At 38.7% G+C, this 19,535-nt stretch overlaps 1 protein-coding gene across 9 annotated transcripts in view; it reads left to right on the forward strand.

Annotated features, from left to right (window-relative positions):
- The window catches only part of ARHGEF28 (Rho guanine nucleotide exchange factor 28), a 258,757-nt gene extending 249,869 nt beyond the window's left edge, over positions 1-8,888 (forward strand). For 5 of the 9 annotated variants that reach the window (XM_039857459.1, XM_039857460.1, XM_039857457.1 and 2 more), the window contains one exon: positions 7,704-7,867. In XM_039857459.1, the coding sequence (XP_039713393.1) occupies positions 7,704-7,867 (164 nt within the window). Of the gene's footprint in view, positions 1-7,703 lie in introns of all 9 variants that reach the window. The other 4 variants (XM_039857455.1, XM_039857458.1, XM_039857462.1 and 1 more) reach the window with 1 other exon arrangement.
- The last annotated feature ends 10,647 nt before the right edge of the window (positions 8,889-19,535 follow it).

Here is a 19,535-nt window from a genome sequence, read left to right on the forward strand (position 1 = left end):
CTTTGTTCTACTTTCTGGGAGGTTTTCTTGTCCTTAACTTCCTACTATTCTATTGATTTTTTTTTTAATTCAGCTAATATATTTTAATTTCTAAGATATTTTCTCTTGTTCTCTTGAAGTTCTTATTTTATGGAATTTTATTTTTGTTTTGTGGCTGAAATATTTTTTAAATATCTCTTTGAAGATATTAATTATGATTTTTTTCTTCAGCTTCCTGTGTTCCTGAGTTGTGCTCTGTTCTCAGGTTAGGTTTGTCTCTTTGTCGGTTTTAGGCGTTTTGTCATTCCATAGTACACCTACCATTGTGAGTTGGTGAGGATTGAATGGAATGCTCCAGTCAAGGTCAAATAATATTAGTGGTTTAATCAGAGAAGCCCTATAAAACAATTTTATCTTGATTTTCAGTTTAATTCTGCTGAGAAGACAAGGATTAGACTAAATAAAAATTTAAAGTACTTTCTAAACATAAGAATTTCAAATTGGTGATTCCCACAGCTCTGTTTAGAGTAGGTAGAATTTTTGAATCAGGTATTCATTAATTCATTCATCCTTTTGACAATATATATTAACACCTGCTATTATTATGAACTGAAATTTCCTTTGATATTATTATTCTGCTTTTTACTTCCTATTTCTTAAATGTTACTTTTTAATTTTATAAGAATAGGAATCCAAATTCCAAGAGAATCCTTATCAATTCATTGCCATGGACAAATGTATTCAGGGTATAAAATGAGCTTTTTTTCTGAATCATTTATCACATAGGCAATGTTAGATTTCTCAGGCAAGAGTAAAGTCTATACATGAATCGGCATCATTTTTTATGGATCATTGTAAACTCAAATGAACCTCATCTATTTTATGAAATATGCTCATACAAATTGTGTATCTTTCGAGATATACATGCCACTTCCCAATGACTTGTCATATAGTTGCATTAAAATTGATCTAAACATGCTTGGCATCCAGAGGAGGCTTCTAATTTATTGCCGCAGTGTTCCGTTTATATCAGATATATAGAAGCCATGCCGTTGTAATAACAGAGAACCGTTTATAATTTTATAGTTCAACTGTATAGAAGGCTGTGACCTTTTTAAAAAATGTATCATAAAACATCTCAAACAGATACACAAGAAGAGAGAATTGTTTAATGAACTCTCAGCTTTAACAATTACCAACACATGACCAGTTCTAGTTCATCAGTGTCCTTTTCCCTCTCTTCTTAGGTTGGGTTATCTTAAAGCAAATCCAGGACATCCTATCATTTCATCCAAAAATATTTTAGTATCTTTCTTGAAAAGATATGGACTCATTTTTTTAATATCACAATATCATTATGACTCTAAAAAATTGACCATTTTTACTTAAAATCATATTGTCAGTACTTGAATTTCTTCAATTCTCATTTTTTTCCTTGGTTTATTTGAATCGAGATCCAAGTAATTTCATATGTTGCATTTGATTTATATATATCTTAACTCTCTTTTTAATTTTATTAAATTTATGGGGGGTGACTTTGGTTAATAAAATTGCATAAAGTCTCTTAATCTAAAGTTTCCCTGCCTTAAAAAATCTTAGAATTTGTTGAAAAGACTAAGTTGTTTGTTTAAAAGACATTTTTTTCCTGGAAATTTTTTTTTGAAAATTTTTTTACAGTGTAGATTTTGCTGATTACATTCCCATGGTGTCATTTAACATATTCTTCTGCCCCTATGTTTCCTGTCAACTGATAGTTGGGAATAGATATTTGATGTTTGACTAGATACAGGCTTTATTTTTTGACATGAAAAAATCTTCATACATTGTACTATATATATGTTGTATATTTTCTATTGCATTCCATCATGAGGCTTACCATGTCTGTTTCTCTTTTTGTGATATTAAGATTGAGGGTTCAGATGTTGTCAACTCGATCCATCCATTATAAAGTTTCCCATCAGTTTTCTCCAAACGATTTTAGCAGCCATAGGTGATTATTGGCTGGGGCCAATATAGACATAGACAGGGCTAAGAGTTTCTGAATTTGGAAAATTTCACCTATTTCTAACTTTCCACCTCTGATTTTATTCTGGTGTCTTGGTCATTTATTGTCTCTTAGTCTAGGTTTCTCATTCTCTAGTACACTATTCCCCACGTATATTACATGGAGCACAACACTGCAAAGTACACTCTGAGAAAACCCTTATGAGTTTAGGGAATGCCACATATTGTTTTTCCCTCTCAGAGATTTATAATACAGGTGAGCCTATTGAAGTTCTAAGGAATCTGTCAATAAAGAAACTTTATTTACCCAGAGTTTCATCAACTTACTTGACCACTGTATTCTTATAACATTAACACATATTAGTATTCTGTTTAGAGAAACACACTTTTTTTTTTTTAAATGAAAGAAACAGTTTTTGAAATGCATCTCAAAGAAGAGGGGAAGGTGGCAGCACTTGCCCCATCCTCCCCTGGGGCTTGTTGTTGTTCAGGTCGCGACTCCTTAACACTGGCACCCTTCTGGGGAGAAAAGAGTGTGAGAACAAATCAAAGTTCAGACAACAGAACTGACAAATCATAACATGCTTTGTGTTAATATAATTGCACCTTCATTGCATCAGTTGCTTCAGTTGCTATGTTTCTTGTCAGCATCGCCTATATAACCAACAGGTTATTCCAAATATGTTAATTACTGATAAGAAAATAAAGCCCAACTCTAATAGTCACAAGTTAAAAATAAGTTTGCTTTCTTATGTTACAAATTTATACTTGCACACCACACGTGTGTGCACGCGCACACACACATACACCGCCTAGCGCACTTCCGTTATTTTATTTCAGGTGCAATATTAGATCATGAAGGATAGCAAAGGGAATCATAACACTAATTGAGATCATGCTTTCAAATATCAGAGTGGTTTTCATGCCAAGGGCTCACATCCTGTTGTGGCTTACTGTGGAAAATGGAATTGAGCAAAATAAGGGACAGGGACCAATATTCCTTTGCTCTGAAGATACCTTGAGCTCTGTGCAATAAGTGTTTTCCATTAAAAGGAAAATGATGCGCGTTCATGCTCCTGAGAAAAAATAGTGATTGCCAGTAATGCCATCAGGAAACAATTTTTTAAATGTTTCACAGTATAAGCATGAATCAATTATTAAATAGGGAATACAACTTTATTTTGCAGACTTGGAACATTAATGACAAAATTTTTCTGAGGTACAGTTATTTTAGGGAAGTGCGAATTTTGATTTTAGGAACATGCACAAGGGATATAGTAATAAATATAAGTCAGAATCCTTCATTAAAATAAACAACAGAGCCAAGACCCAGAAGACAATAACCTCTTTTGTGAGTTTTGTTGGAGAGAATGGAATGGGATGAGATACAGAGAGGGCTGAACAAGGCATCATCAATGATCTCAACAGTAGACTCAACATCCTGTTTGCAGCACTGGGCTGCTGGGTGTTGGTCCCTGGGCACACTGTTGAGCTAAATTCAGACCTTGATAGTTGGTGTTCATGATGAAAATTATACTGATACTTTTAAATTTAAATAAAACTTTGGTTTAAAAATTAAGATTTAAAATGTTTTTCTCTTCAGAAATAAAGAAAAAGGCAAAGAGTAACTTAAAACGCAAAGACAACACTTTTTGATTCACAAATCTGTTCTTTATTACAAGTTACTCTTAAGTTTGCTCTTCATAGAAGGGAAGGTCAAGTGCACGTTTGGAATATAGACATTATCTTTCACTTATTTGGTAGCTTTCTAAATCCTATCATTGAGTGCTATGTGTGGGCTCAAACGTGTTGTTGGGAAGATTTAAGATGGAGTGGAACATGTCTGGAAATCACCCATAAACATTACTTTAAATACAACTTAATAATGTGCATTTCTTGAGCTTAAAGCAGTTGAAAATGCGTGTATTTATTGTACCTCTGGAATATTATTTGGTGAATCACTTGGCCAAAACACAGATATAAAAATTCTCACAGAGGATAAAAAGTTTAAGAGGCCTTAACGATTATTTAACGATGATTTCAGTTCAATCCTTTATGAACTGAAGCCCCGAGAAGGGAAATGATTTGCCCAAGGTTACATCTTACCTTGTGGTTTAAGAGATTTCATTCACTTATGAGTTTAAGAAGCAGCACTTTTCATTTTTAACATGGCACATGGTTGCATTTTGTACCTGAGTTTATAGTCTGGTCTTGAAAATAATCAATTTATTCAGTTGGCTGAATAGAATAGTGATGATGGTGAGCTGAGGAAGGAAAGGCCAATTGTACTTACTGCTAGTGTCAGCTTTTCAAGAGTTGATTTCTATAGTTGTATGTCATCCCAGCCCCAAGATTCTCTCCTCTCATAATTTGACATTCCAACAGCTGATGAGCAGAGAAAAGTGTGACAATGATAAATGCAAATGTCAACCAACAGGTTGCAACTAAAGGCTAAAAACAGGGAGATTTAGGGAACTGTCTAAATCAGATACCAGATAGATATCTGATATCAGATAGAAGACCAACTCAGACCCTACAGTGGGTCTGAGGAAATTTCTTGTGAAGGATGAAGTTTTAGGATGTGAAAGAAAGTTAAGTTAAATAGAAAAAAATCCCTGCACCAAGATTCTACCTCTCCATTTGGTTTAACCAGGCTTCGGGGCTTTTATGAATTTTAGCTCATTTGTCCTTATTTGAAGGTTCATAATGTTCACTCTGTTTAGTTTCCAGAAGTATGATAAGAATCACATTATTTCTTTTACATCTAAGAGGGAATGTTGTATTAAGACACTAGGTTGAAAGTTTCTTTGTAGTTTGAAGTTTTGTTTCATTTTAGTAGTAGCATTTGGTTTTTAGTTGACCAAATTATGATTGTTTTAATATTTCTTATTGAAAAAATGAGATATTCTGTTTTTATGTCCACTAATTTATAGGTGTTTTGATCACAGATCAAATTGGATGATTAACTTTACTTCCCAGGAATTCTGCTTTCTGAATCAGTGAGGTTTTATTTTAACAAATGTTTTTTGAGTTTAGGGTTCTGTGTGATGATCATACTCTCTAGGGTAAAAAGTGTGGAAAAAGGTGGCTGACCTTGAGAAATATACAATTGCTGTGCTGGAGTTCTTCCAGGGTTGAAATGGAGTAATAAAATCAGAAATCACAGAACAGTTTCTAATTTCAAAGACAGACTGTCTGACCTTGCCTAAATAGTTCAGGTAGAAACCAAGAAGGAACATGAAGAAGGAAATTGAGTTCTCCAGGTGACACACACCACAGCCACTTCTATTAGTACAACTGGGATTACATTGTGGGTCATTCACTTTAGGGTCTTGCAGACTCTCACCTAGCGATGTTTTTCTTCTGTGTTTTTATTTTTATTTGAAAAAGTTCTGATTAAACCTCTATACCCCCTCATACACACACACACACACACACACACACACACACACACTCTCTCTCTCTCTCTCTCACCTCCTTTCCCTCTCTAACTCTCTCTACCTCTCTACCTCTCTCTACTCTCTACTCTCTACCTCTCTCTACCTCTCTCTACCTCTCTACCTCTCTACCTCTCTACCTCCACATCCCCCTGCCCATTCATTCTTGGTTCTCTGTCTTCCTGAATTAGGGCCCAAAATTTAACTTCAGATAAAAGAATTCTTTCTGATACTTATTTGGTTCTTCGACTGTTTTTGAGCAAGTCTTTTCTTGAAGCCATTAAAGGGACTTCCCAGTTACTTAGATTCACCAGTATTTTGGATTCTTTGCTAAAGGTTTCACACCCCAGAGGAAGGAAACTTACATGGATTAAGGGCTTCCATTGTGCTTGGCATGGTCACATGTGTCAGCAATCACCTCCCAACCACTTCATTCAATGGATGATTGTTCATTTTCCATGTGGTATTTCTTGTGCCTTGGCTGGACCTTCTGTAGGCTTGGAGGCAGTACTGTAGTAGCTTAGGTGAACTCTTTTCCAATCTGCCAACTCTGCTAGGTGGAAGTTTTGAAGTGTGGGCTTTTTGTTTGTTTTGTTTTTTAAGGATGTGTAATATTAAACATCAGTAGTTAAACTGGGAATATTTGTTTTTAGAGGTAAAATGGCCTTATTGATTCAATGGCTGAGAAAAGGAGTTGAAATGATGAAAGTGTTTTGTGGCCACAGAGGCATACTTTGTCTCCCTATGCAATGAAATAGGATGGAGAACATTGTAGGTTGATTTATATCGATTGCTCTGATAATGAGATCACTGCCTGGGGGGTTTTGTGTTTATCTGATTAAATGAGGGAGATAAGACTTGGAAGAGATCCTGTGCCCAGAAAAGGCATTCTATACATGGTGGTAGTTAGAGGCATCTTCGGTAGATATATTTTCAGTAGTGAGTGAGTTCTCAGTATTCAAGGTACAGTATTTGGAACTGGGGTCAGTAGAATCAAGTCATCCCGATGTAAATGCATTTTTTTCTTTGTGCCGCATTGGCATGTAGAGTCAGGGATAGCCTGACCTTTGAGCAGAGCTGTGGAGTGCATCCTCACCTCCTCACCTCCTCTTTCCCTCCCCTCTCCCAGGGATCCTCCTCAGCTTCAGAGGCATGGGTCAGCTTCTCCTGGTGACCTGTGTCTACTTCTTATGGGCCTGGTTACTCCTCTCCCATTGGCTCTGCCTCCTATTGGGAGAAGTGATGAAAGGAGGTGTAGTAAAGGGTGCCACATCTCTGAAGATGGAGCCTTGTGAGGACATTTTGCTCCTCCTTCCTTCCAGGTCTTGCTTCCTTCTCTAAGAACCAAAGACCCTTATGAAGAGGGTGAAAGTCACAGGGGTTTTTATTATTCGAATGCCAGCAGTTATATGTATCCATCTAAATAATAGAGGCTTTGAATAAATGTGGCAAGGATTATAATGACTTCTTGTTAAAGACTGAAAAAAGAGCAGATGGGCCTCAGGGCTATACATCTTTTCCACCTGTGTTTCCATGCATACTCTACTTTTTGCTCCAACCAAAGCTGATTATTTGTAATTTTGCCATATAGCCAAGCCTCAGGAAGGATGGTTCATGGAATAAATGCAGAGAAAATGATTTGCAGCAAGAGCCTCTCTTTTCTTCAGATCAAAACCCTCTTCGCCTCTACTTTAAACCATATATTAGAGGGTTTTACCAGAAAAAGGGAGAATAGACTATGCCCTGCTGTTGCTAAGGAACTAGAAAAAAATAAACGCAGTCATAGTTGATATTGGAATGATTTTCCCTAGGAATCTGGGTATACTTGCTAAGTGATTTGTGTGGCGTTAACAGATTTGCATAATGGCGAAGCTGAAGAGTCGCCATCCTTCAGTGCCTTTCTCCCCACCCCTTGCCTGTATCAATAAAATCCCAGATACATTATTTGTCTTGAGGTCAGTTCTTGACTTTGAGATCTTCTAAGGTAAAATGCTATGCGGAAGCAAATATAGTTAATTGCACATAGAATATATACTGTATTTCTAAGATCTTTGACATTTCCCTAGAAGTATTTTATAAAGATTATTTTTAGCTACAGGAGACATTTGTACATACAACCAAATATATCTTAATGATATTGATTAAAATATTAGATATCTATTTTGTTACTTTCTCACTGGACTCCACCATTCTCTCCATGGCTGACTCGGAGTCATAGTTCACCTGCTTTGTGGGTCTTGTCAAGCTGACTCTCCTGTGACCTGTGCTGTTTGTCTGTTGCAGATTTGGACGTCTCTGGGACTGAGTTCACAAGCCCCCATGACTCAGATCCACACGGCCCTCAGCAGCCGACGTTTATAACAGAAGCAAAGCTAAATCTACAGACATCGACCAGACAAGAAGGGGAAACTGGAGATGGAGCTGAAGAAAATATTGTTTACCTTTAATAGTGTTGTCATTATTTTTTTAAACAAAACAAAACACTGGCATTTTGGCGAGATTGGTTTTTTCCTTTCCTGATGTGTATGTGACTATGTCCAAATTACTTTAAGAGTAATATTTAATATTTCATGCAAGTTCCTTTTTTGGGCATGAGTCTAATTAAATTATTGAAAGCAGCTCTGTTTGTATAATTGTTAACTTATCACACCTAATTTCAGATTTCTGGAGGAGAAATTGAATAAGCAGAAATATTTTCAAAGTTCTGACTCTAGTTTCTATATTGCATTTTTTCCTGGATCATCTGGTTTTCGAAATGCCTTGTAAGACCTAGACGAAGCATGATATTCAAGATGGGCAAACTTTCACAATCACAGCTGCTGATTATGGAGAGTGGCTGCAGTGTCCCCAAAGGCAGAGAGGAAGATGTGGGAAAGGCGTTTTCTTGGTTAGTTTTTACATACTAATTTCTTTGGAACATCTAAAGGGTCACTCCTGGCGGTGATCTGTCACATTCACCATGCAACCCAATGTATCCTGTCTGGTCACTGCTCTGACCAGGAGGCCACTCTGCTATGGACACAATCTGGACTCTTGCGACCTGGGCCAGATGCTTTGCAGAAGCACTTTTTTGGTCCTTATACTGTTTGCTTTTCAAGCCACAGTTCAGCATCATCTTCCAAGAGAGCCCAGAGGCAAAACCCCAGCAAGTCAATTTTGATGTAAATAATGAAACTCCAGTAAGTGCCCTTGCTACTTTCCACTGGCCTTGTCTCTGCCAGCCCCGGGAGCACCAACAACTACCACTCTCATCTCGGCCCTGCAGTTCTTTAAGGATAAAAACTGCTCTCGGCAAAGCTTACTGCCAGTATGTGGTTTTCCGCAAAGTAAAGCTGGCACATCCTGATTTCAGAGTAATATGGTCTTTGTGTGAGAAAATAAACCTGAAAATGTTTTCAGCTTGTTCTTCAGAAATACTTGTATATATTTCAGTCAGTGTCAATAAATATCTCGTACTTGTCTATTTTACTTTGAAATAATATATTGTGTAGGACCATGGTGAAATACACATTTCACATACAAACACAATCTCCCCTTATGAAAGTGAAAATAAAAGAGGAATACTACATTCACCCAGAACTGCAACACTTACCAGGAGAGACCTATGATTGGTAGAGAAAAGAATTCACACAGATTCCATTTTTTGTTTGTTTTTTTTTCCTCCTTAAAGTTGCTGGTTGTATATATTTTCATGTAGGCAAGTGAAATTTTAGTTTAAAAAAAATAAAGCCTTTTGAGGGACACTTTTTCTGACACCTGATGCTTTTGACCATTTTGGTAACAATCATATTAACAAATTCAGAGACTAATCTTTACAAAATGCATGTAGATTATTAAACCTGTAGTCAATCACTTCACCTCAAGCTGAACTCATAAATTATAGAATGCATCTTTCATTCCTAAAGACATCCAAAGAGGAAAACCTATCTTCCTTCTCTCTCCAATAAAGTTCGTTTCAGAATCCTATATCCTTCAAATAAAAACCATACAGATATTTCAGTCTAAATCCTTGCTCTGATAACTATAAATATCTTTTTTTTTCTGACAGTGAATATGGCAATATTCATGTGTGAAAATATATAAAAATGTTCAAAATCCCAATGGAGTTCTTTAAAAAGATGTGTGCTTAGTTGATCTTCAAGCCCTGCAAACTCTGGGTCTTTGTATAGCCACCCTGGGGAAGCTTTAGCATCTTTGGAGATACCTAAATTTATAGATTCCTCTTGGTAATTTTAAAATTTAATATTAAGACTTTTCAACTGGATATAACTAAGTTTCAAAGCTTTCTTGGTAAGTTCTTTTCAACTTTGGCCTCACTATGTAATGAGCTCAGATCTCAATAGAGGTCATTCTGCGGCTCCAATAGAAATTACAGCTAAAGAGAAGACCACCCCATCATAAATAAGCTTTCCCCAAAGGATCTACTTTTTCTATGAACTGAAAAGCTTAAAGGAGACATACATCACTTTAGAGATATGCTGTGGAAAGAAAAGCAATGTTTTTGCTCTGTCCCTTCCAGGCTGCATCAATTTATGTGCCATCTCATTTTATAGTCCAAGCTATTCTGCATTTCATCAGGACTTCATAATTACTGGAGTCATGCAACACTTTCCAGCCCTTAAACACTTATAGCTGGGACCTTTTCATTCAGAAAAGGGTAAAAACACTTGCTACAGAGGTGGTGGTGGTAGGTGTATGTGTATAAGAGTCATGTAAGGTAAAGAAGGTGAGCATAATTAAATCATGGAGTGACGGATAAAAGAGTATGTAGTCCTTCCTTTCAAATTCAGAATCAATCATCTCTGTCTTTCTCATTGAAAAGCATAGCAGTCAAGAGTATGGATTCTGGAGCCAGATCTCCCACTGACTGGGTGTCCTTCATATGTCCATTTCTCTAGGTCACAGTTTCCTTAACTATAAAACAGGGATAATTACCTTACAGAACTGCGAGAATTAAATGATTAATATATGCAATGTGCTTAGAGCCTGCAACATAGTAATCACTCACTGTATGCTAGCTGTTATTATCATATCATTAAAACATCTCTCAATAATTGCTCAGTCCTAGTCCCAGTCCTTAAGCAGATTGTGTTTGCACAGCCAGAAGCAATGAACAAAGAAGGCAAATGCCTGCAGATACTAGTTGTAAGACTGGATTAGGGTTCATAAAGTTAGCTTTCAACTTATTTGTGTCTCTAAACCTTCACCCAACTCATTTATTTAAAAAAATATTTATTGGCTGTCTGGTAAAGGCCTAATGATCTGTTAGGAACATAATGAAGATGCATAAGCCTGCAGGTTGTTGGAGAAGACAAACACGTGAGCAGATATGGAGAAGTACAGGTTGCTGTAGGAGCTCATAGGGAGAATATGTTGGGGCCAGTAGTACAGGAATGGGGGGAGTTGTCCTAAAGTCGAAGGTGCCTGAGGCTTGAAGGATAGAGAGGAAGTAGGGGAAAGACATTCTGAGCAAGGAGGGAAACCCAAAGCAAAAGCCAGACGCACGAAACAAAAGATGTGACACACTGGAGCACACATTTGGAGATGCTACGGAACGAGTTCCTCGCCTCTGGATTAAGGTGTCCAGTGAAAATACCCATCTGTACCTCTTTCAAACACTCTTAAACAAGTCGTGGGGAACACAGAAGTTTCTCCGTCTCTCTCTCTGTCTCTCTGCCAACTCCTCAACTTGGTAACGGATTGGGTCCCAAATAAAGCCAGGGTATGGAGGAATATGTCCCCTCATCATCTCCTCCGTACACCCTTCCATGCCCACTTCCACCATAAAGTAACTTGGTTCTGGTCAAATGGACAATTAGATATCTGCCTACTTGATCCTAAAGCACAAGAAACCAAGAGTAAGGGGACCCTGGAACCACACGACGATGCTATTGGAACAGAGGGGTCCAGAAGGTTCTGGATCAGGTGGTTCCGTGGCATCAGGTGGTTCTGTGGGAAAAACTAATGACCAATATGAGTCAAAGTAGTTTTAAGTGGAGGGAAAAAAAAGTACAGATTCACTTTGCTCTTCTGTTTTATTTTCTTATCACCACTTCATTAATGTTTTGGAGAAAGGAACTGTTTTTCTGAGGTTTTTATCTTATTTTTTTGAGTTGGAACACATTAATTTTGTTTCCTCATTTTGCTTGACTCTGTGTTGGTTTCTATGTATTAGATGAAAACACCCGTCTCTCCCAGTCTTGAAGGAATGGCCTTGTGTAGGAGATAAACCTTATCGTTCGACCTTGCCCTAGGTCCTGGATGTCCCGCGAAACCTTGTGATGGTCCAAACAGCTATTTTATTTTTGGTGGCTCCCAGTAGTGAGTGTGTGCAAAGGCCTGTCAGTGTCCCAGTAGGAAGGACCTCAGTCAGTATCTAGAATCAGGCTGATTGGAAGACAGACCCTCAGGCAGCAGCTTGCAATCACAAAGCATTAAGTCCCACTGGCTACAACCAAGAACAGTAACAAAACCCAGGGATCCAGGTGAGTGAATCCAGTATCACCTTTCCAGGAGATACTGGCAAGTTGGAGCGAGACAGAGAGAGAGCGCCAAGATGGCATCCCTGAGATTAGTTCCCTGAGAGGCCTTCCATGGGTCCCTAGATGCGTGCCATCCCAGAAGCCAGGCCCACAGGCCAAAGCTCCTAGGCAAGTAAATAGGCCTCTTTTGCAAAAAGAGTGGGGTGTATTTCAGTCTGTTGTCTGGGCAGTGCTCCGTGGGTGGTCGCCTGCCCAGAACTCTCTCTGACGATTACAGTCCCAATGGAACCAGAGCCAGATGACCAAGGGGCATGCCCTCGGCTGTGGCTGCAAAACCTAGGTCACCAGACATGTGTAAAAGCTCCTTTCTAGGAGTTGTGGAGCAGGGCAGAGAGCATGAAGACGGTGCCCTCTAAAGGGGAAAAAAAAGGCTTCAACCAGAGTGTCCATCCCTGAAGTAAGTATCTCAACAGACGGTGGCCCCTCCGGCTAATACTTTTAAGAGGAGCAAATGAATCTCGTTGACAGAAAGCCTGGGTGTTTTGCAACAGCCACTTCTACTCTGAGCCCTGAGCGAGCGTCTGCATGGGCCCTTTAAGAGCTGTTTCTCAGTTCGTTAAGGCCCTTTGGGTCTCATGGCCACCTGCCCCGTTGCTTTTCAAAGCCAGATGCTTTAGGAGGCTCATCTCTCAGGTGCAGGTCTTAAAAGCTGAGGCGCCTGATGTGAGAACCAACCCTTGGCTCTTCAGGGAGAAACTCCAGGTTTGTGAGCCCCCCTCCCTGCATTGTGGGCTGCCGTGCTAGGGGTTTTTGGAGAGACTGCATCTCAGCTTCTCCTACCCACCTAGATGTGGCTCTCTTCTCTTTTGCTGAGGTTAAAGCAGCTGCTCAGCTCACTTTCATGTTTTTTTCAGAGGAAACTGTTGTTCCACATGTAGTCATAGGTCCAGTGAGCTTATAGGAAGAGGTGAGAGCAGAACCATCCTATGCGGCCCTCTTGGGTTGGCCCCCTGCCTTATTTTCTTAATCAACTCTGATGCTGCCAGTTACCTTATCTTAATCTACTACTTAGGGCTCTGTGGAAAATGGAAAACAATTTTTAAAAAGGAGTAGAGGAGACACATAGAAGAAATATTCCAGAATAATCTTGTGATTTAAAACCAGAAGTTCACCATTGTTTTTTCCTGACTGCCTGTAAAAAGATACAGAACAATAAACAGACTTAGGCTCTGTTTACTAAAATGCCCCCAAGTCCACAAGGTTGCAGAGGCCAGGGGACCCCATTCCCGTTGTATGGAGTTGTGCTCCACAGAGCACTCATGCTCATGGAGTTCAATGTGAGTAGAATCTCTTGGAGTTGTACAAACCTGCAACCTGGCTTCTGAGCGAAGTTTGCTTATTTACGAAATGAGGATAATCATAGCCATGCGCTGCAGGGCTATTGTGAGAACTCAATGAATTACGACCCATACAATAAATGCCACACAGTAACCACTCTAAAAATGATAGCAGCTGTTACATGCTGGTGGTAGGGGTAGAAAGAAGGTGAGCTAGGACAAGCTCAAGAACTCAAATAGCTGGGGTACCGTTACTTCACTTTTTCATAGCCCATTTTCCTTTGCCATGAGAGATATCCAAGATAAAAGCCTGCTATGTTGCTGTGCTCAGAGTAAAGAGCTTCATGATACTTATTGAATGAAGGGTGAGTAGATGAACAAGAACCTTTGGAAATCTGAGATCAAAGAGGTGACAGAACTAGAACTAGAACCCTAATCCTGTATCCATGACATTCTTTGCCTCTGGCTTGTGAGTTCAGCGCAATCACTTCAGTTTGATGATTGAATATCATTTTGGAAGAAGTAACTTGAAGGGGGATCATGGTTCATTGGTTTTGTAGAAGTTTCATGGCTGAGAAATTTCAACATGCCATTAATTGAATCTTAGTTGTCTGCCTACTAACAAAACTCTTTGAAAAGCAGAAAGTCAGAAGTTTTACACACTGACAGCAGTCAAAAGTCTCATACAGATGATTGCATGAGGACAAAAGAATGAATTTGGTGGGAAAATAGGATTATACTTTCTGTGCTAATTTCACTAGGCGTTATAGTCACATGGGAGCACTGGCCCTTATTCCTGCAAGAACCCCTAGCCTTCACCTTCCTCAATGAACCGTCTTTTATTCATATGCCTAGGGACCCAGCTCAATTTGCCTCTGTCTCTAGGCAATCCAGGGATAAATAGTCCCAAGGGCCAATGTTCTTAGGCTCCACAGAATTCCAATCACAGGGGCAGGTTTGGGAAAATCCCTTCCTTGTTCAGAGGCACAATCAAGTGTCCCATTTTATATCATAAAAGGGATCTGATTTGTCTACTAAAATACATTTTTATTTACCCAAGAGTTTGTCTAAATTCTTTTCTCCTCCCTCCTCAAATGGTTTTGGGTTGTTTGCCCATACAAACAAGGAAGCAGTGAAGGGAAAAGAAGCTAGAACCCTGATGAATAGTTTACTTCTTGTTAGCGACCCAAGTTAAACATGTAATGACAGATGTATGGACTGAAATACCATTTGGGGGTAAATGCCTGGCTTCATTTTTCTATGCTTTCTTGACCGCTACTCCCCCAAACACCCCCAACACCATATATAATGTCTGAGCAGGTTTCCTGGATAGTTGTCAGTGCTTAGTTTTATAATCTCTAACCTAAAGGCTTTGAATGTAAACACAGATATAGCCAGCATCAGGAAGAGCACCTATATAGGCCACAGAGCTAACACCGACTCTCAGAAATGTGCTTGACATTTCCCTTGACAGTGTTCGTGACCTCTTTGGAAAGCCTTAGTCCACCTCTCTGCTACCAACAAGCTCTAATTTGGGTGAGAAGTTAGCAGGTGCCAGCAAAGGACAATAGGCTTTTAATTAAGGTCTGGAGAGCCAGAAGTCAGGAAGCAACCTCCTGATGAGTTTTTTTTTTTTTTTTTTTTTTTTTTTAACACTGGCATTTCTTTTAACTGCCCTATAAACAATAAGTGTATGCTTCATAGAGGTAACTGGTCATTAGTCTTCTGCAGCACAGGACTTTCTTGTAACATAAAGGTAGTAATGGGATTTTTTTTTTTTCCAATACCTTAAAAAATTAGTGTTAATGTGTATTTCTGGTTTGAGGCAGCTGATTTTACTATAGTTATGCTGAATGTGATCTCATAACTTGGCCTCTCCATGCAAACACCCTCCGTGCAAAGTTCTCATTATATCTGACACTAGAATTAATGTAAACATATTTCAATAATGGCCATATTTTCAGTCACTCACTTAGAAGATTTTCGGATGTAGAGAATGAGCCTGTTAAGCATTGTTGCTATGGAGACTGTGTGAGAGTTGGATTAATTAAGGCCTGAACAGATGTTGTAAAGTGTGCAGAATGCACTGTTTTCCGCTAGTAATTAAAGAGGGTACGTGTGTGAGAGAAGAGAAAAAAATACAGACAATCAGAGACAAAGTAATCAGTCAAAGAGATGTGCTTGGCACTGGACATGTAACATTTCCTCCAGTAAAACTAACCGCTGATAACTCTCTGACACTACTCTTCTCCTCCACCCATGCCAGACAGAATAATTGCTTGAAATGGCCAAGTAGTCCATTCATTATCCTCTTTTTGGTCTGATTTATAAGAGGCATAGTAATATATGAAAACATGTTCTTGGACCAGCGAGTTCAAACAACCCGTCTGTCTGAACACTCGAAAATCAAACTGAACTATGTGAGTGGTTTTTAAACTACCTGGCAATGAGACCAAGTTTTCAGACTGGCACTATATTAGTTGTCCAACCTGCCAGTGAATTGGCAGCCAAGAAAGAAATTGACTGCCCAATGCCATGGAGAAATTGTCATGGGAATACCTTCAAGATTATAAAGTAAATGACATATGAATCTAGTTCAGGTTTAATCTGGAGAATATTTGATTGTTTTAGTTTGAGCTAAATCTGTTGATTTCTAAAACACTGAATGATATTAATATTAGGTTTAGGTCCAAGTTCAGCAAAAAACTTGACTCACTTGACTCGCGTTTAGTGGCCCCAGTGAATGGTGTCTCCAGTCGCCTCCTTCTGATAGGCAAGAAAAAGTTAATGGGTTGAAATCAACCCAAGACTCTTCTGCTGGACTGGCAGCAGTTTGACTAGAACTGGTAGCTTTTGAAGCATGATCATTCTTTGTCTCACAGCTGTGGAAGCAGTGTTGTCTGAAAATGGGGACTCAGAAAGCATCATAGCGGTACTTTGTTTCCTAGGGGACAGTGTCTTAGTGATCAAACTCAGCCTCTTCCCATCCCCAGATCATGGAGACGAATCAGAATGGAATGATGTGAGGGAATCGCATTATCTAGGAAGGAAAGAGGGAGTGTGTGTGTGTGTGTGTAAGAGAGAAAGGGAAAAAGAGAGAAGGGCGGAGGAGAATGAGAGAGAGAGAGAGAGAGAGAAAGTTATCTCAAAGCTTGGTGTTTGATTATATACATGCCCCTAAAAGTCACGCAGCTCCTACCCCAATCAGTGTCATGCCACTGATTCTGACAGGACTAGTTCATTCTATAGTAGCATAGTTTTTTTTTTTTTTTTTAATGAGATGAGGGCTGAAGACAGCTTTGAGAAGGTCAGACATCTTGTATTTGTGTGCTATTGAGAGCTATAGAGATAGGGAAAAAGGGATAAATTGGATCAGTGTGACTTTATCACCATCTGGAGGAAAAAACTCAAGTTCGTATCTTCATTTCTGCATTGTTCTCTCCAGATGTGACCTGTGGTTTACTCACTCTCAAGCTTGATTGTTAAATCTGTTGTATATTCCACCTTCCCTCTCATTTGAGGATTATCTTGTGTGAGAAAGCACTTACTAAGGCTACAGAAATAGGATTAGTATTCGCCTTTTGAATCAGCTGTGGTTTATTTCTCCTTGGTTATTAATAAGAAAAATGACCTTTTAAAAATATAATTCTCCTTTTCTTCTCCCGAAAAGATATAGATAATGAGAAAATATATATTCTGGGTAATTTTTTTTACTGGAAAAGACATTGGGATGGGAGAAGAAAACAACAGTGGTCTGATGCCTTTGGAGGGACATTTATTAAGTGCCTTAGTCAAAGAGCAACAATGGAAACCTTGAAACAAATGAATAAAACTAGAGCCAGTAAAGGGAGTTAATACGGAAGGAATATCTACTTTCCTCATAAATTGTCAAATGTTGAGAAAGGATTTTTATTCTTGTTAAATATTAGTATGTCTTCTTTTTCTCCATGTGTATGCATGTTTCTGTACACACATGCTACTTGTGGTCACTTTAATATAGCTGCTGCCCCAGCACATGACTTAACTATTTTCCTTCTATTCTATCCTTCCATGTGTTAGTATGAGGACAAAAGAACCCAGTAGCCACCATGCTATAGACATAATCCACAACCACAGCAAGCCACGAAGACAAGACGCATAGGGAGAATTTCTTACTAAGCCATTGGCCAATGGGCCAAAATTTAGGTCCTCACTATCATCTATTCCTCAGCCATTCATCCAATATAAAGTCAATGAACATTTACTATGCCCAGGACTCAGTTTGATGTGGGAGCACAATCAGATGTCTATCCTAAGATATTTGCCTTCCAGAAAGTCACCATTTGTGGAACCAGTCAAGACCTATCAGCAGGGAAAGAATGGTATAGTTCAAGCAACATCACTAAGCAAGAAATCTTAACAATGAAATGAGCTGCACAAGCGTTTTAGGAGCTGAAATAAGTGGAGAACTCTGAGAGTGAGGAGAGACTTTGTGGCTGGCAAGTAATCTGGTTGGTTTTTTTGTCTGATGTAAGGAATTTGAAATTTTTGTTTTAACGTCTTCTCAACAGGGGCAGACCGGGCCTCAGGAGGTGTTTGGAAATGTGTGGAGGTTTTTTTGGTTGTTACAATAGCTGAGAAGAATTACTGGCATTTAGTGGAGAAGGGGGAGCAGAGAAGCTAACAGCCCTGCAATGGGAGGGACAGTCCTGTCCAAGAACAGTTGTCACACTCCAAAAGCCCACAGAGAAAGACTGATCAAATTCCCACTTTTAGAATATTTTATTTATTCACCATACAAATTCAAAGGTGGGAAAACATTTAGAAATTTTGCATACCTTCTGAAAAGTGACTATTTAGAGATACTGGTAATTTGGAACATCTTGATTTTTAGCCAGAGTTCAGATTTCTAAGTAGAGTATCATAAAAATTCAAAAAGAAGTCTTGGCGCCAGGGTTCTTAGAGAAATAATTTCCTTAATATTGTCAACCAAAAAAATGATAGACAAGACTAACACAAAACCAAAGTTAATGAGGCTCTGACATTTTTATAAAACACATTCTAACTTTAGCTGATTTAAATTTAAAAGCCCAGTAGTCTAGCAGAGAGCTGATTGATTTGAAAAGCATAGATATGAAATAATGAGGGCTCTGCCATGCTCTTCGTGGTGAGGGGTAATAAATGATCTATTCCTGGCCAAGAGCAAAGAAGACGAGGAACTTTCTACGTTTGAACTGCAGAAATTTGCATTGCATTGAGACTAAAAGTCATTCAAATACTGCTTTTCTTATGCTCACTGTAGCATATTTTCATATCAATCTTGATAATGAACAAGAAAAGGACTCTGGTAAGCATTTCATCTGTCAAAGACACTAATGGTTGCTTTCTTAAATTCCTTGTGTGCTTTAGACACACCAGCCTTACAGACAGATAAGCAGAAATTGGTTCTGTAAGGACCTGCCAAATACAGAAGGTTTGAAAAGCTCAGGTTAGAAAGCTAATTTTACCCTCATTTGGAAATTTATCATCTGTTTTGGGAAGAGTACTGACTTTGCATTGCCATAAAGTGCAGTATAATCAGAAGGCTGTGAATAGGAAGAGGCAGTGACTGAGAGTGAGACTCAAACTCTTCTTTGTTGTCAAAAAACTTTCATACTTCAGTGTTCCCCATCCATAAAATGGTCAAATAGTAAAGTTCATCCTCTCACTGAAGAATAATGAAGTGAGACTTGTAAAGAACTCAGGGATCCACCCCAAGATACTTTTAAATTCCCCTAGAGTGGAATGAAACCACTCTAGGGGACATTTATCTAGAAACCATGCTGACAGAGGTCTTCTGGAAGCCCAATAAAAATTAACAGGACAAGAGAAAACTCAATTTCCAATCAGAGAAATTTGATGTTCATTGTATTTGTGAAACAGAGATAAAAGTACGAGAGGGCTGTTCTAAGTCGTATCACTAGGCACAAAATTTGATCACAATGTGGTTTGTCCTTTTCATCAGGTTCCATTCACAGGTCCAAAATAACTTCAATTCTGACTCTTAAGAAGCCATTACCTGTGAAAATTAGGGTGGGAACAAGATATTGTGCCACCAAATACAGCTCCTGGTACTTCCCTTGAGAGGATATGCTGCTCCTGAGCACATAAAAGTTATCATTCCCTTAGAAACCTGGAGTATCAATGATGGCAAAAGAAAAAGGAGTGAAGCAGAACAGTCCCTTTGGTCCTTGAAATGTGGTGTGTATTATCCTAATTGGACATTTTCTAAGCAGATCAATGTGGAATAACTCTTGAGGTATTTGTATTAATTTACT

This window comes from Pteropus medius, unplaced genomic scaffold (genome assembly GCF_902729225.1).
Source record: "Pteropus medius unplaced genomic scaffold, Ma_sr-lr_union100, whole genome shotgun sequence".
In the NCBI taxonomy this organism is placed as follows: domain Eukaryota; kingdom Metazoa; phylum Chordata; class Mammalia; order Chiroptera; family Pteropodidae; genus Pteropus; species Pteropus medius.